This window comes from Penicillium concentricum, assembly GCF_028827145.1.
Source record: "Penicillium concentricum strain IBT 3081 chromosome Unknown utg000004l_segment0_segment0, whole genome shotgun sequence".
Taxonomy (NCBI): domain Eukaryota; kingdom Fungi; phylum Ascomycota; class Eurotiomycetes; order Eurotiales; family Aspergillaceae; genus Penicillium; species Penicillium concentricum.
In genome coordinates, this window is record NW_026622757.1 from 1738033 (window position 1) to 1755297 (window position 17265).

Genomic DNA, 17265 nt, shown 5'->3' on the forward strand with positions numbered 1-17265 from the left:
CCTCGTCGTAAACAACATCCCCAAACCTTTACTCAAAACCAAAACTAAGGGTGGCTTGGCATGACGACGTTAGTCACCCTCAGCTTGTCAATAACAGAAATCTCAAGCCTAAGCCTATTTAGCGCCCGTAATAATCTGAGCGCGTTTTAAGGGGCCTAGTCTAAAAACAGCACTCCTAGGATCTAGCTAGATATCCAATAAGATATGTATATGCTCTGATCTAACAAAGCAACCTGTTGTTTTGTTTAACCCCTGTGCCACCTGCCACCCGGGTCGCATTTCTCAAGGCAGCGGCCGTAGAAATCGTTTACGCGCTCCACTCACCCGGAACAAAGGGACCTAGTCCCGTTAACCCTCATCCCATTACCTCTCTTTCCAGGCCGGGACTTAAATCATAGCCGCTGCAAGGAGTGATGATGTGATAGTTGCAAGCCACACGGGAGAAGGCAGGAAAGACCCCAGCGCAGTGGGCGCACTCATTCACCCGGGTGAACTTTCTGTTTCTGGTCCCCCCCCCCCCCCAGATTAAAATTGCCTGAGCAAGTGTAGACTATGCAGTCTGCTATGTATCTACTTCGTTTCTGACAATCTAATGCTAGTGCAATAAACTTGCATGCAACATGCGAGGGCTAGCGTTGCCGGAGCGGGGAAGGATGGACTGCAGATTTCACCCGGGTGAAGTTCTATGTGACTTCTAGAGCTCAGGGATCTACTCTGTAGGGATCTTCTCTTGCACTGCATGGAGAAGGAGGGTGTCGGCTACAAAATATGATGCGATTGGTGATGGGCTTTTTGTGCATCTGATTATGGAGTTTCCAAATTCGTGATTTAATCAGATGCTCTCGGTTCTCGGTGTTTGCCTACAGATAATCCAGGAGGTTGCGCTATTTTGGAGAATGGTGGATGTGACCTTTAGAACATGGGGCAAATTCATGTAACCATTGATTGATTGACCTCTAAACTGCCCGGGTAACATTTTGCTTTTCTTAAACATGAGTAGGGCAGATGCCATAGACATGTTTACATAGATGCTTTTATGACCTTATCAGCAGATTAACTAGGCAGCGGGTTATAGTGCTGACCGCAATTCACATGTTCCTGCTCTAGCCGAAATACTTTCTTTCAAGCACTTCCAGGTTTCTAGTTGTTTTTTTTTTTTTTTTTTTTTTTCTCTTTAGAACCCAACGGAGCTCGTGTGACATCGATGTCACCTCTCTGAACCCGAGCTATCTGTGCATAGTCAAAGAATACAGAAATTCACAAAAAAAGTAAAAACACAGTATACAGGCTGTCGCCTAACTATATAGAGATTACTTATAGAGACTAAACCATGAGTCTTTTGGAAGTCTTCTAGGCTGTCGGTCTGCAGCTGCAACATGTCGAAAACTTTATCTTGACCAATCCGGTATGTATATTTCTGTATGGCTATAGACCAAAAGTCTGATCCACACCGTCTGTAATATGGGGACATTGACAAATGAATAGTTGGAACACTGCTTATAAGGCTAAAAGGCTGAGATTACATTGATAGGAATGTGTTGTCAAATTCAAGTACATTTGGGGGCAAGAATAACAGAAGTGAGACTCAGGTTATGGTTCTTATTGGCATTTAGAACGTAAACACCGTACCTACCATTGTGACTTCAAATCATTTCTCTATGTGCATTGGAATCAAGGGACTTGGGACGAATCTACAATACGGAAGATGATATATGGCTGATGGCAGGTATGGGGCCATGCTGATAGAATTGACCCCTGAATCCCATTTATTGAAACTAGTACTCCATAGACGAAGCTATGCACTAGTGTTTCTAATAAAAGATGAAACTATATGAAATTCGGGGCTGATAGCTCCAAGGCTGTGAAAAGGCTCCATGATGAATTCACGACACATTTGAAGTAACAATTTCTCAAGAGCAGAATCAATTATTTAAAAGGAGTGCTTTAGTTATGAATGTCTAAAATATATATCTTGTGTCCGGTAAGGGGCCAAGATCAAGACTCAACGACGTCATAGAAACAAAACAATGAACATCCACATGTGCGCGTCCAAGATACTCACATCCCAATCTGCCCTCGTAAAATATTCCAATTTAGGGCTTACATCCGACCAAACTCGAATTAATGAACTCCTTTCGCCTTGCCGCGCGACACCTAAAGCAAACACAGCCCATCCCCACACACAGACCAACCATCGGCATCACCAAAGCAAAAGCAAAAACAAGCAAAATGTCAACATTCACAATCCCAGGCTCAAACCTCAACGTGAATAGTATCCCAGACCTAAGCCAAAATGATCTACTTTCATTCCCAGCCTTCAAAGTCTGGATAACAACCCTCCAGCAATCCCTCGCGCGACAAGAACATCCCTCACACGAGTTCCACCGTGACCCATATGTCCTACGCAAAATTGATATCCAATCAATCGACCGCTTCGGTGGCGGGCGATTAGGCTTCATCAAATTGAAAGCAGAGGTATCAAATGGCCAGGGCGAGACTTTGCCCGGCAGCGTATTCCTGCGGGGCGGCAGTGTTGGCATGCTAGTGAGTTGCACCCACAAACATTTCTACTCGATAGGATATGTTTTTCCCCTGTGCAAAGGTGTCTACATCTGGGCAAAAGGAATACATACTGCGCCTCGGCCCCACCACTCAAAAGCATAAACATGTTTTGTTCTTTTCTAATTCTATGAATAGCTCATCCTTCAACCGGATGATATACCCTCTCCGACTGAAAATGATAAGCACGCTATTCTGACTATTCAGCCTCGTATTCCAGCGGGTTCGCTAGCGTTTCCAGAGATTCCGGCTGGGATGCTCGATGACAGCGGGACGTTTGCCGGTGGTGCGGCGAAGGAGATCCAAGAGGAGACGGGTTTGCAGGTTGAACAAGGGGATTTGATTGATATGACCTCGCTGGCGCTGCAGGCTGCACAGGAACCTGGTTATGGTGAGCGCCTGCAGCAAGCGGTTTATCCGTCACCTGGAGGGAGTGATGAGTTCATTCCATTGTTTTTATGTCAGAAGTCTATGCCCAGGAAGGAGATTGAGGAATTACAGGGCAAGTTGACCGGGCTGCGGGAACACGGGGAGAAAATTACGCTTAAGATTGTGCCTTTGGCGGACCTGTGGAAGGAGGGGCTTAGAGATGGGAAGACTTTGGCTGCTTGGGCTTTGTATCAGGGGTTGAAGCAGGACGGGTTGCTTTGATTGGGGATAACATATACGTGTGGGGGATAGGAAAGGGATATGGCGAGATGTTTGCTTATAGATTGTATGCAATAGAGCTTTGTTTGTATCAATGTATGGGTACTATAAGCCAGTGGGGTACTACACGATTTACTAGCTCACAATCTCCATTTCTTTGCTAGTTCAATCCCCTCAGCTAGCGTTCCAACCCTGGCATCAATAGCATAACCCTCCTTTTCAAGCTTCTTCATCTCGTCGAACAACGATCTCAAAGGAACAGTAAAGCATTCAATGAACTCATTATCCTCGAGCTCAGGCTTTGGGTTCTTGTTCTCGGGAAGAGACATATCGACCCGGACGTGGACCATATGCAAGTTGGTATTGCAAAGTCCCGGGTCTGATCAAACCACAGATGTTTGTCAGCTTTCAGCTCCCCAAAACGTTGAATATCACTGGGAAAAGACAACAAATCTGACAGTCACTGTTCACATACCGTTAAACATCAATGGGCTAGTCTGCTCCGCCACGCCAACATAACCAGTCTCCTCCTTAAGTTCACGAACAGCACACTGCTCAGGCGTCTCACCCGCATCGATGAGTCCCGCGGGAACCTCAATAACAACGGCATCAATAGGGGGCCGGTATTGCTTTTGCAGCAGTAGCTCCGAGCCACTATCTTTGTTCAGAATAGCGACGATCCCAACACCATCAAGGTCGATACCGGTAGGGCGAGTCTGGGAAAACGCGGTTAGCATCAAATCCAAAATATAGATTCTAAAAGCAGAGGGTCTAGGAAGTTGTTTGAACTGGGTGGTAACTGAGATCTACCAATCCGTCCAGTACACATTGTAAGGCAACCAATAGTCATGTAGTCTTGGTGGATACGGCGCAGGTCAACACCCGGGTACATGCCACCTGGAGCAGGGACTCCCGGGAGTGGGAAGCCCTGCTAATGCGAACCATCATTTCATGATTTATGAGGCTGCATCTTAGTCTATCATGCAGTTGGTTCTCGTGGCAGCCCCAGGGGCATGTCACTTGAATACTTACACCGGGTGTGGTACATATACCCCGGACATCGACCAACAGCGCGCATTACATAGATAAGCACAGAAAAAGGCGGAGTAGGTCTTACCGTGCGCTCAGCTGATTCCCATGTTCGCTCGACACCAAGGGGGTCAGTGTATGTTGTCTTGACCATTCGAGCCCAGCGAGCCTCGTTGGGGTCCTGGAAGCACGCGTCAGTCATGCGCTGGCACAATGGTATCATCCCAACTCTATATTATACATCGTAAACTGGGAATTGCTGAATAGACCCTTAGAAAGATTCGAGTAACGTACCAATGGTCCCCGCGAGACGAGTTTCGACTTGGCCTGAGTGCGAGCTGACATTTGGATTGAAATGGTAAGTATAGATTGAATGATATATTCCAATGGAGTAGACTAAAGATCAACCAATCCCAACTCCGGGCAGGGACCTCCCGAGGTCAGGAGGGGTAATGGCGGGGTTGGCCCTTATCTTATCGGTCTTTGCTGTTATGAAAGAATGCTTGGAATACTCTACACAATATACAGTAAACTGAGCCAAAGGCATTGCTAAATGGTATCTCATTGCGCATCAAAACCTGTCTATAGAAAGACGGAAGATACTGAAGAATAATGCACCAGGCAAAGAAGAAAGTAGCAATAACCGGACACAGTCCAGCGTCACGAAAGACCACTCTTGTGTCAAAGGAAATTGGAAGCACCTTTTGACAGAAAGTGTCAAGAGAAACAAAGAAATAATAGAAAGAAAAAGCTCCCTAATGACCATACGCTCGCTATCATAACATCATGGGCGTATAAGCGTCATCAAAAGTTTAAAGGCTTGACTGAACATCGCTGGCGAGACTATTCTCGATATCCTTCATACGATCCTCAAACTCAGACCAGTGATACATGACAGTCTTTGCACCAAGGTCAGTCAGGGCCTTAGCCATCTCCTTTTGTGTCTCTTCGCCGTTATAGCTGCCAACATAGGCGATGACTGGAATACCGGCACGAACAGCCGAAAGAGCGCCAGACTTGCTGTCCTCGACGGCAACAGTCTCGCCAGCGGTCTTGCCGACCTGCTCGAGAGCATACAGGTAGATAGCGGGGTCGGGCTTGGAGGTTGGCTTCGGCAGAGAGCTGGCAGCGCTAAAGACCTTGTCCTCGTCAAAGTACTTGTCCTGGCCAACCTTCCTGATGGAAGCGAGCACTCGGCGCAAAGCGGAAGAGGAAACGACGGCAAGACCATACTGCTTCGACGCGTAAAGCTTCTCCACCTCTTCGCTGGCACCGATACAGGGCCTAGCCTTGGCCTCCAGCTTGGCAATGACCTTGTCCTCTTCCTTCGTGACGTATCCTTCCAGCTTCTCCGGCTCGATCTCGAAGTTGTATTTGTTCTGCAGGGAGACCATCATACCGCGGAAGTTTTGGCCGACAAAGTCTTTGATGAGTTGGTCGCCAGTGTAACGGTCGGGGATGTTGTTCACCTCCAAAATCTCATTGGCCAGGTCGGCGCAAGCCTCAAAGGCCAGCTCCTCTGAGAGGACCAGAGTGTTGTCGCAATCGAAGAAGATTTCTGTGATCTACAGTCCCGGTTAGCATCGGCAGGTCTCATGGGAAATACAATGATCCTCGTACTTTACCCATGATGAAGATACGGAGATTAGATCCGGGGTATTGTTTGTTTGTTGAGATTGAGCGAGTAGAAGTGCAATGTGTGAAGTATCTAGTACAATCTAGGAGAGTGTAAAAAGAGAAGAGGGATGCTTGGGAAGGCAAGAAAATTAGGCGACTGAAGTATTTAAGCCAAGGCAAGAGCTGACCCCAAATGACGCCGAAATCAGAATCCCTAAAGGGAAACCGGGCCAGAGCGGGAGGGGCCTCACTGACGTGGGGGGCTACTGTGTACCGGATACCTGGGCTTGGCCTACTTCATGGTGTAAAAGCAGGTATCCGGTACCTCCAGCCTAGGGGTATTGCCATCTATTTAGCCAATCAAAGCACAGTTAATATAGTGCGCTAGTCTGTTTACATCCTAGTATCCCCTTTCTACTCCGGGCAGGTGAGATAGTTTCACCTTGCGTTTTCTCGCATCTTCTCGCATGTTCTCACCGGTTTCAATCAAAGATGTTTAAAATTTGCCTTATACAGTCTCGTGACTTTATTTAAGACTCTGCTCAAGTGACTTCTATATGCAAGTTACTTTATCACCTGATGTTTAAGGGTGTACAAAATTCTACACTGCATGCATATGGGCCGTGCAATCGGGCACTGGATACGACTACTCCGTAACTACACATAAGCCTACTACTCCGTAGGCCCGAACTCATGCACGGTCATGGCTCCGTCTTCTCATATTGTCTTTCCCCTGTCTTCCAAGGGGAGGCCGAACTCCAATTCGCAAAGAAACCCGGGGCACGGAATGATTGAGAATCATACATCAGCATGCAGGCCCGATATTCCGCCCGTTGGTCCATCTTCCCGTGTCATCTTCAATAACTGCCGCGGTCAGATAATATCAAGTATGCACTTGGACGTTCAAAGCATGCTTGGCGGGATGGGAGAGACAAACCCGAAATTATACCTCGGTGCGGAGTAAGACTATTCCAGTTCCGGTGAGCAATGAGCGATTTGAATGCTTTATACCTCATTATATTATAAACATGGTCAAAAGGTTAGTCTATCATCTCAATGCTAGAGCTATGCCCGAGGTAATCATCTTCGGAGCGCGACAGTCCAGAATCTGACATTGCAGACTTCCTAGAATTTTAGCCAGCAATCATTCAATGTTTCATCTTCATAGACAAAATTTCCATTACTACACCAGGAACCATGTAGGACAACTATTTGTATACATCGCACGAACCCGGGTCCACCCCTTCCATACAACCACCATGATTGGTCAGATTTAAAATCCCAAACGCACCTGCTAATTCCACAACGGCTTTCCTTCACAACCCGAAGTCCAAAAAAACCAACACAGCACCTCATCAAATCAAATCAATCTAAACCAGCACGACCTCAATAGATCTCGGGTCAAATCGTCATTTTGTACCCGCGGACCTGAAACGATTCCTAGTACAACCCCGGAGTACAACCTGGTATATTTGAATTCAAAATATACTTGGCAGCTTTAGGCAAGAGAAAGCATGGGGTCCGATACTTTCCCGACCCTAGAGTCCCTTCATTTCCCGGAGCAGCTGTCAATCTCCCAGACACTTTCGTCTCTGCGTCGATCGGCGCTGTCCGTCGCCAATCGGCTCCAATCTATTGAGACAGATGCCACCTTTGCGCAAGAGGTCTCTGACCACTATGGCTTACCGCTGATTGCTAATGAGCGCTGCGGAAGTTGGTATATTCCGCCTACGGCCAAAGCTGGCAGCGCTTATTTCAAAAGCACCGATGGCCACACTGGTCAGTGGGATTTTAGCTTTCGTAGGCTGAACTTGCAGTTGCTCCCACTAGCTAGGGACCATGGGGGGTTAGTCTCGCTTTTTTTTTTCACTGTCCTCTTTTGCTTGTGGATTTATATCTGTGTTGGAGTGCCTTTGGTTGACCTTCATTGAATTGTCAAATATAAGCCATGGCCAACTCCATCACTACATAATCATCCCAAGAGCGGATAAAAAGAACATAAAAGCTAACCGCATTTTCTATGACTCTGCAGCTGTGTAATTGTGGACTCAACTCGCCGAGGCAAATGTATGTACCACCTCTACCTGTACCATCCCCGATTCGAAATTATTCCGCTCCCCCTACCCTGGTGATTGCTATGCATACCATGACTACGGCTAAGCCTGGAGCGCTCTATTAACCCACCCCTAGTGATGCCAGATGCACTATCAAAAACCGTCCCAATCTGGAGCGCCGTCCTAAACAGAGCCCTGTTCCCATCCGCGACTGCATACCATCCAGTCCGCCTTCCACCCAATTATCTGGGCGCATCGGAAGAAGCGCAGATCGAGAATCGAATCGAAGGATTCGTGCATTCCCTAAAGGTACGCATGCATAACATTAACGTGACTTGCGCAAACTATTGCACCACGCCCCCTCATCCGGGCAAAATGGCTGATACTACCCAGAGCCTAAAACTCGATCTGGACAATCTGCGCCGGCAACTTGGTAAACCTATCCAGATCGCATGGGCCAACAGGACATATTTCCACCCGGAGGGTCTGCACAAGGGCGATGAGTATAACCTACTCGTACTATGCTCCGCTTCAAGGCGCGTGCATGGCGCCGAAATGTCTGAGGGCGGGTACATCCAAGGCGCGGGAGATGATAGCGAGGCGTGGGCATATGGGCTGACGCCGCCGGTTTTCTGGGCTAATCAGGCTATTTTGAAGAATACACCCGAAGACGAATTGCCGGAGCTTATTGACCGACTAGTGGCTGAACATAAGCTGCTGGATGTGGCTCAGGACGCGACGCTCATATCTCCCACGCGCAATTTGTACATTGGGTCGGGGACGGGCGTCGATGCTGGAGGTCGGTATGATCTTGTCATTGACTGCAATGGGAGCGCTGCGGCTGTTGAGGGCAATGCGAAGCGACTTAATTTGGGCTGTGATTCTGGGAAACTGGGAAGTCGGGATCTACGGAAATGTCTGGATAAGGTGCGTGACTTTATCGGCGCCCGTCTTGGGACAGATTCGTCACTGTCGGTGCTGGTTACCTGTGAGAATGGGAAAGACCTTTCGGCAGGCACGCTTCTGGCGATCGTTTGTCTGTTTTATAACGACGAGGGTATGTATGCAATGTCCCAGATGATCTGGGTGATGGATTCAAACGCTATGTGGAAGAGGAATAAATAACTAATTGTTTCTAACAGGCGGCTTCGATGCCTCACTGAGCAAGCGGACGATCGGCAAGCAGTTCATTCGACAGCGTCTAGCCTGGCTCGTGTCGTCAAAACATGACGTGAATCCGTCTCGAGCCACGCTTCAATCTGTCAATGCTTTCCTGATGCAGCCGCCGGATTATTGACCTCGAACAATGTGATTACATTGCATCGCTTGGTCGGGCCTGATTGGTTTCGAAGCGCCCGGGTAATTAAGAGCACGCTCCAGAGGTCGCTCATTCGTTGTTCACGGCCTCCACGATAGCGCCGGCACTGCCCTGGTCAAAGGAATCCAGCACGGCCATATCCTCCGCGCTGATGTCGAAGCTGAACACATCCGCGTTGGCCACGATTCGTTCGGGGTTGTCGGTCTTGGGCAGAGGCACCCAGCCCTTCTGCAGCGCATAGCGGATCAAGATCTGTTGAGTGGACTTGCCGTATTTCTTTGCCACTTCCACTAGCGCTGGGTCGTTGGCTTTATAGTTACGCACGATGGGCGAATATGCCTCGACGATAATGCCGTTCTTCTTGCAGTATTCGTCGATGACGCGCTGCTGGCACCACGGGTGGAGCTGCAAAAATAGAATGTCAGTGGTGGTAATCAAACCAAACAACTACCCAGTAGATAGAAGAGTAGTGATAGAAGCAAGAGCACCAACCTCGATTTGGTTAACATGAGGTGGGAACACCTGGGCATATGAGCGCATCTCCTCGATGTGCCCCACACCGAAGTTGCTAACACCAATACTCTTCGCCTTGCCCTCTGCGTACAGCTTCTCGAGCGCCTGCCACAAAAGCTTCCGTCCAGCAGAGCCCGAACTGGAGGAGTGAATTAAGAATAAATCGACATATCCCTCCGCGCCGCCGATCTTGTGCACCGAAGCCAGCAATTTATCGTAGGTAGCTTCGACCGAGGCTGCGGGGCTGAGAATCTTGGTTGTAACGAAGATCTGATCTCTGGGCACGCTGGTGATGCGCAATGCCTCGCCAACTTCCGCCTCATTGGCGTAGAATTGTGCTGTGTCGATGTGTCGGTAGCCTGCGTCCAATGCCTTCAGGCAGGACTGCACGCACTGGTTGGTGGGGGAGCGGTAGACGCCGAAGCCGAGGCGCGGGATGCGAACAGTCGAGTTCGGGAGGGGGAGGAGATCGGTGATCTTGAACGAGGCGGACATATTGGAGTGATTGAGAGGATATTGTTTGCGAAAGGAAAAGAAGTTGACTGGGAGTTCTGATTGTTTCAAAAGAATAATCTCCTGGCCCCGCTTTGCGAAAATGAGGTCATTTTGGATGACTAAGACCAAGGCGCCCAGGTGCGGCATCACACTTCCTACAAATCATACCTACAATGGCCAAGTCAAGTAGAATTTTAGTCTAACTATCTAGCTATCCAGCTCGAGCAACTCAAATATTGTGCCCATTTACTGCCAAAAGCCTATTATTGCAAAAATCTGATCCTATTTTTTACTTGGCCACCAAAGAATTGCGTGATATCGTTTGATTGCGCTTACAATGGCTTTTTAATGCTATTGCGCCATCGAAGAACATTGCCTCGGACTTTTTCATATCCATAATCACAATGCGCTGACCTATTTCGATAGGAACATACAATTGAATTTCGCGACATTTTGTTCCAAGGTATCATTTCGTTCAACCAGTTCACTGATATCTATTATTAGAACAAACCTCAAGGCGCTAGAGAACATGGAATACTTACCGTTATCCTCTAACATCCACGGATAGGTCTGTGACAGCATAGGTGTGAGTTGATTGATCCATTTCGTAAACGAGATTTTGGTAGTCGCAACATCATAAGCGGCATGATTGCTCGGCTCTGAGTCACCGAGTCCTTGAATCAAGATCACATTCACGCCGTATGTGATCTTGTCATGGAAACCCTCTGGAGAGATGGAAACACGGTGTCACAGTAGAACACCATGAGAAGAATTGGCAGGACGCTGATCGGCAGCAATTATGACCATGCAGAGAGTCAAAGTGATTAGAGTCGCCTTAGCTGTGGTGATAAATGTTTTTTTAAGGCATCAGAACTGACATATATCGAATTTAGGTGAAGCTCTCTAAGTCGTGGGAACTCAATTTTTTGAGAAATGCTTTGAAGGGGCTGAGAATCTATTGAATTCCTGTACGAAAATGATAATATTCTTAGACTGGGGGCGAATTTGACCATAAGGTCAATCCAGGTCCGGGATACCGGGTTGTCACCTAGCTTCGGCGCAGAGGATATGCATAGATGGAGATGCTCTAGCTCTTTTAAAGTGGCAAGAAGACTATCGTATTGTGCTTGCGTCAGCATGAGCTCTGAGGGCACCACGCCGCAATAGTCAGCACAGCATGTCTACAACTTTCTGATTTTTCGGCTGGATCCGTTCAGGGCTTGCAAAAAAAAACATGATAGTGGGAAAGCGTTGTAGCTGGGTGTTGGGCTCCAGCGAAGATACGTTAGAGATAGAAATGAGAATCGAATATCAAACTGTATGTTGCCATAAATCGTGTAGAAATGATGTCGAGTAGTGCGAAAGTCCGATTGTTTCGAGGTTCTGAAAGCATGCTAAACATTTGCAAATCCTAGCTATGAATTTTGCCGATCCAACAATATTGAGATACTCTGCGACTATAGCTTGGTATGCGGCATAACGAGGTTTCAACTCATCATTCCTCGCCGGTTGGCAGCTTCTCGTCGACACTCCATAGAATGACTCCCCGAAGTAAACCTCTTCCATCTCATATTCACCTTCGCATGCAGTCGGTATCATCCTCAGCTCCTGAACCCAGTTCCGGAAAGTCTCAGACCTAGATATCTGTTCCAGCTCATGGAGACCGTCACTTGTTGCACTGAAGCGCACGCTCTTGAAGTACCGATATGAAAAAGCCTCGAGGGATTTTGCGTAAAATGCGGGGCGTGATAACCTGAGGGGTTGCCAGTTCGGTAGCTGGCTGCAGATAGCTGCAAATTTGACTTACCAGCTCGACTGGGAGAGTGGCAAACACCTTGGCCAGAATTTCTCTTGGGTTCACGGGTGACAGTAAAGAGAGAGAATAAAGAGGCCACAGGTAATATCAAAGATAGAGAAGAGAGGATTCGGGTGGGAGCAAAGAGAAAGAATAGAGAGGGATAAGTAGTACATCCATGATATATATAGAGAAATATGGGGTTGTGGGATCTCCCGCTGATGGGGTTCCCGTAGGCTTAACCTTGAGAACTGGCAGACCACCCGTCCATGGGACACCTAAAGGTATAGCACCTGTCTTCGGCATGTTTTATTCCCAACTCTGATATACCGATATAAGCACCTTGCCTTACAAAGCAACCAGGCACTGGGACCCTGCCGATGACTTTCTATTTCAGCGTCGACCGCCTGCGACCAAGACAGTTCGGCCCCATCGAACGCCCGGAGGGAGGCTCAGTCTTCGCAGCGGTATAGGGGTCAGGGTTCAAAGCTTATAACCTTTAAAGCCTAGCTTTTTAACTCTCTAAGTAAAAATTAATAGAATACTTAAACGTCCACCCTCCCTATCTCTAGTAGTAGTCTAGCACTCCTATATAGCCCTATATAATAGTAATACACTATAAACGCTAGTAAGCTATACGTTACGCTTATAAGCTAGTGGCTCTAGGAACTAACTAAACTGTTATTTGAGTCCTTTTGTTTTGACTGCGTCTGGTGTTGACATTACCAAGTGCCACAATATCCCTCTTAGGTTTTTCACCTCGTTTATCACTGATATAGTATGACGATGGTGCATTGTTGACGACATCATCTTTTTTTTCGCGGTTGTAGGACGTATATGACGAACATTTCATGCATGGTAAGGCCACACGCATTCCGCACCTCCATAGTTTTACAGATTATCCCGAATCGGATGAACCCCAATTCTTTTTCCTTTCGCATTGGCTCGAACCACATGATAATTGCGCGTGACTGGTCGCATCGACCGCCGTAATACGGGTAATTAAACGACTCGGTCGCCCCATTTTCCTATTAACCCTACGGCCAACCCAGGGACGAAGAAGAATTTAGTAATGTGCTATGGATATCTGGCTTCTCCCAGAAGCGGAACTCACCAACCATGGTGGGTTCCCAATTCCGTGTGGAACGGCAACGGCCATAATTGAGAAATTGCGTTCTTTGTGCGCCGATAATAATTTCCAAGGATTTCAGAACGCGATGAACTCTGAGATTCTCGATATAGCGGACCTTCACGATGTGATGATGGAAGCAATTCAACTGGGCCGAGTCGAATTCGTTTCAATACTTCTCTCTCATGGCTTCCTGATAAAGCCTTCTTTTGCTCGAAAGGCAACAGTATGCAAGGCGAAGCGCATTCTCGAATGTTTTCTCGCAGCTGGATGGGACGTAAATGAGCCAGTTGATGTTTTAATACCTCCTGTGCTTTGGTATGTTGGTTCCGCTACCCGAAAAGACAATCTAATGATAAGAGATCTATTGTCTTAGCTACGCGGTAACAGACGCCGAGATGACTAGTTGGTTTCTGGAACATGGTGCGAACCCGAATATGGGATGCGAGGTAGACTGCACCCCGTTGTCCTATGCTGTTCGGAATGCACCTCTGAGTGTCATCGAATTAATGCTAGACCGTGGAGGGCATATGGGGAAAGGACAACTTCTTCAGCATGCCGTTTGTCGAGACGAGGAGCTTGAAGATGTTATTTCCCTGCTCGTCGAAAGAGGTGCCTCTTTGAACGCGACAATGTATCAGGATGACCGGACATTGATGCGATTCTTTCCTATGAGCCTAGGGACTGCATTGCACGTGGCAACAGAGCAGAGAAAGACGAATGCAATCCGCCTTCTGATTCATCTCGGAGCAGACACTGAGGTGAAGGACGCGAACGGTGATACTGCTTTAGAATGGGCACAAAAATGGAATAAAGCAGAAATGGTGCGGCTGCTGAGAGACTTGGGAGCTCGTTCCTAAATATGTTCCAAAATTGAAGATAGAATGAATTGAGACAAGTCACAACACTATAATCTTCTTTCAAGTACGTCCGTGTGTTTGTGAGTGTTTTATTCTGCCGATGATGATGACGACGGTCTATCCAAAGATTTAAGCTACAGCAAGATAGCTGAATGCAGGAACTATATAGGATGGAGGATATGGATGCTTGCAAACGGCCTAATGAGGTTGCCTAGCGAGGTCTCCAGATGCAGAGATCGTTCCTGAGTTTTGATGTGGCCACCGTGAAGCCATTGGACCATCATTCAGAGAACTGGGTGAAAGTATTTTCTCGTCAACTCTAGCTGACCTAGCATTCACTAGCTGATATGTGTAGCGCCCAAGATAGTCCGGCCGTTCATATGCCCTGACCAATTTGATCCCGCTGCTCCCCTTAAATTAATCACCATAATTACCACCTATCGCATTCATATCACTCACAGCGCATAGCGACTACCTTGATCCACCTCGCAGGCCGACACAGTTCGGTTACACAGCCTCATCTACGTGAACAGAAAAATACCTACCTCACACCCTCAGATACCCTACGATCGCCCAGATGCCGCAGCCATCGAAATCTGGACAGCAGACTCTCAAACAATTTCTTCGCCTCCATGTTGTCCGGACAGTGGGATGATGCACGTACCGACAGTTCTTCAACGTGCAATAATACCGATAATTTTCCCCCTCCCTTGAGAACGATCCTTCCCTGGCTGGTATGGGTGCTATATGAATCGACGTTGGCTTTAAATTTAGTTTGCAAACTTGGTTGATATTCCAATAAAACGGAATACAGACTTTTCGCGCAGAGACGAACGAACGCACTTGACCGATTCCTAATCGGCCAGGAAATTTTCAGAGGCTCTAAAAGCGATCTGTCACTCAGAAACCAATATGCCTACCCATATAAATCTGGATTTGGATAAGAGGCGGATCGCTTCTTTCTATCTCTTTGTTCCTGCAGTTCAACAATATCGAGTTTCTAAATGGCGCCAGATGAAAGTCGGATAAAACAGGAGCAACTGCGCAAGCGCCGCAATAACCTGCTACGTCGTCACAATGATTTCTGGCGCTTGTATTCAATCAAAAGTTGGGTAATTATGGAAATGCCGAACGGCCGCCTCTATACCTACTATTCTCACCCTGATGTCGCTGTACCGACTAAACAGGAAATAGTAAGATTTTGCTGGTTTTTTGGCCACTTGAACGTCTTGTCTCTAACTCGTATAGACTCAACGTCCTCAGCCTGCGGTCCACAAATCTCCATCCGACTATGACCCCCATGACTCGGAAGCAATACCGAAGCTGCCAGCGATTACTGTTCTGGGGCGTTGCAACGAACTGTGGACCACGTTGTCACAATATATAACAAAGGTAGCCAACTACATTTGTGAGGAAATTGAGATGTTTCCGGCTAAAAGCATTTGTACAGAAGTAATCGCAGACATTATAGATGGAAAATGGAGTTTGAGAACACTTCCGTAGAAAATAAATGCTGCTGTATATTTTTAAGTTACAGAGGGTTGGGAATAGAGACGGTCACAATGTTTAAGTATAATATGTAGGACTATTTCGGGTACATGTTCGAACCGCCATTTATTAACAAAGATACTGCAGTCTTCAGAACTAACTAAGCGTAAGGATGAGTTGGTAAGCTATATTAAGACAATTTAACGTCTTTCACTGGTACTGCTTTTCACATGTAGCAATCCCCCACGCAGCTCAATTCAACATATTATAGTATTGCTCAATAGAAGTTCAGAACACAATGTATAGTACCCGGGGCTTAGACACTATTTGAGAGATCTCATCACTAGTGCAGAGTAGTCAAGAAAGTGAGAGCACTCTAAGCCGACAGCGGCTACCGAGAGTAGACTTCCACAAAGCCCACAAATAGGCCCGGACCTTGGGCTTTGGGCTTTGTGGGCCGGTGCAGAAGTCTAATTGTTGCCATCCCGGCCCGACGCCATTTGGCTCGGCGTAGCACCACATCAAATTGTTTCGCGATCTTGAATATGCGTTTGAGCCTTATCCAATGCATTAGGGTCTCCGTGGTCAACGTTAATTGCCTACTGGCTAGTACAGTCAGCCTGAGTGTGCTGGCGCAGTCGGTATCAGGCAAGACTCTCTTCTTTTTTGGTGTGGGGGCAGTCTTTTTATAAAAGCCGTTTCACCCTGGTAAATACTACCCCATTCCGTATCCCCTTCGGATTTTATGTGCTTGCCGAAGGGATATCGAAGGCAGATCAACTCTTTGGCCCTAGACTTTTTCAAGCGCTCGATTTACTATTTACGTCAGTTCATTAACCGAGTTAGTGAAGTTGAACCGTTGATATTCGTCTTTGACCGAAAATCACTGACAATCTTAGTAAACCCAGATCGGAGTACTGGCGGTTCTTGGAACTCTCTCTAGATGCAACTACTGAAATATACCATGTTTTTGGAATGTTTTCAAGCTTTCCTCTCGCTTGAGTACTGTGACTGGGTATACTTTGCATAATGCGGGGGCCAAGTGGGGCTCAAAATAAGGCTTCAGAGAAGAAGGCTCTAAATATCACTGTATCAAGAGAGATGGAGAGAAGAAAAAGGGAAGAGAAGAGAGAGCTAGCTGGTGTCACCATGGAGGCCTCAGGCCCCAACAAAAAATCTAGATATCCATTTCCACATTGGCCCAGCCTCGAATCTGGTTATAATATGACTTCTATTCAAATATAATTCCATATGTCAGCATAGCAATACCACCTACTCGCTTCTGAGGAAACCAGTATGGATGTGTACTTCTAAAAGAGTATAGAAAGCTCAATTGACGGGTTGTTCAAGTGTCTTCATGGCCGCAAAATATTCTGGATTTGTAACCAAAACGGCTGCAGTAGGGCTACAAGCATGTATAAATCCCACACTGGGATGTATGTGACATGTAGCTGGATGCTGGCGGACATATGAAATATTACCGACTTGAAAAGGTGTCTTAGAAAGGAGGGTACAAGAAGGAGAACGTATGTGAGCGAGAGTTATAAATGGTCGAAGAAACGCAACTAGGAATGTGACCACATACCGTTAATCGCTGGAAGTTGCTCAAAAGTTGGAATCAACTTTGGGATGGTTGGGTTGGTTGATATATCAAGTTGCCAATATGGACCGCGCAACCTGATCTGACCCAATATTATCACCTATCAGTAAATTGTACTAGCATGAGTTCTGATCTTTATACCCATGCTCAGAATCGCACC

General features: G+C 47.0%; 7 protein-coding genes across 7 annotated transcripts; 3 read left to right on the forward strand and 4 right to left on the reverse strand.

Moving 5' to 3' along the window:
• Positions 1–2124: 2124 nt before the first annotated feature.
• N7517_009600 (putative NUDIX family hydrolase) lies at positions 2125–3210 on the forward strand (the record flags this gene model as incomplete). Its single annotated transcript, XM_056727323.1, has 2 exons — positions 2125–2544; positions 2698–3210. 2 exons carry the CDS (start codon positions 2125–2127, stop codon positions 3208–3210), a joined length of 933 nt encoding a protein of 310 aa, XP_056575895.1.
• A 137-nt stretch (positions 3211–3347) lies between these two features.
• On the reverse strand, positions 3348–4581 carry N7517_009601 (MutT/nudix family protein; the record flags this gene model as incomplete). The annotated part of the gene is made up of 4 exons (XM_056727324.1): positions 3348–3586; positions 3683–3923; positions 4325–4417; positions 4531–4581. The coding sequence occupies 4 exons, from the start codon at positions 4579–4581 to the stop codon at positions 3348–3350; spliced, it is 624 nt and encodes a 207-aa protein (XP_056575896.1).
• Positions 4582–5048: 467 nt separating this feature from the next.
• N7517_009602 (HAD family hydrolase) lies at positions 5049–5865 on the reverse strand (the record flags this gene model as incomplete). Its single annotated transcript, XM_056727325.1, has 2 exons — positions 5049–5801; positions 5857–5865. 2 exons carry the CDS (start codon positions 5863–5865, stop codon positions 5049–5051), a joined length of 762 nt encoding a protein of 253 aa, XP_056575897.1.
• Positions 5866–7367: 1502 nt separating this feature from the next.
• Positions 7368–9204, forward strand: N7517_009603 (initiator tRNA phosphoribosyl transferase family protein; the record flags this gene model as incomplete). Its single annotated transcript, XM_056727326.1, has 3 exons — positions 7368–7632; positions 8044–8964; positions 9050–9204. The coding sequence occupies 3 exons, from the start codon at positions 7368–7370 to the stop codon at positions 9202–9204; spliced, it is 1341 nt and encodes a 446-aa protein (XP_056575898.1).
• Positions 9205–9294: 90 nt separating this feature from the next.
• Positions 9295–10233, reverse strand: N7517_009604 (aldo/keto reductase family protein; the record flags this gene model as incomplete). Its single annotated transcript, XM_056727327.1, has 2 exons — positions 9295–9630; positions 9718–10233. The coding sequence occupies 2 exons, from the start codon at positions 10231–10233 to the stop codon at positions 9295–9297; spliced, it is 852 nt and encodes a 283-aa protein (XP_056575899.1).
• A 289-nt stretch (positions 10234–10522) lies between these two features.
• On the reverse strand, positions 10523–11040 carry N7517_009605 (uncharacterized protein; the record flags this gene model as incomplete). The annotated part of the gene is made up of 3 exons (XM_056727328.1): positions 10523–10647; positions 10776–10958; positions 10995–11040. 3 exons carry the CDS (start codon positions 11038–11040, stop codon positions 10523–10525), a joined length of 354 nt encoding a protein of 117 aa, XP_056575900.1.
• Positions 11041–13245: 2205 nt separating this feature from the next.
• N7517_009606 (ankyrin repeat domain-containing protein) lies at positions 13246–14017 on the forward strand (the record flags this gene model as incomplete). The annotated part of the gene is made up of 2 exons (XM_056727329.1): positions 13246–13475; positions 13534–14017. The coding sequence occupies 2 exons, from the start codon at positions 13246–13248 to the stop codon at positions 14015–14017; spliced, it is 714 nt and encodes a 237-aa protein (XP_056575901.1).
• Positions 14018–17265: the final 3248 nt, after the last annotated feature.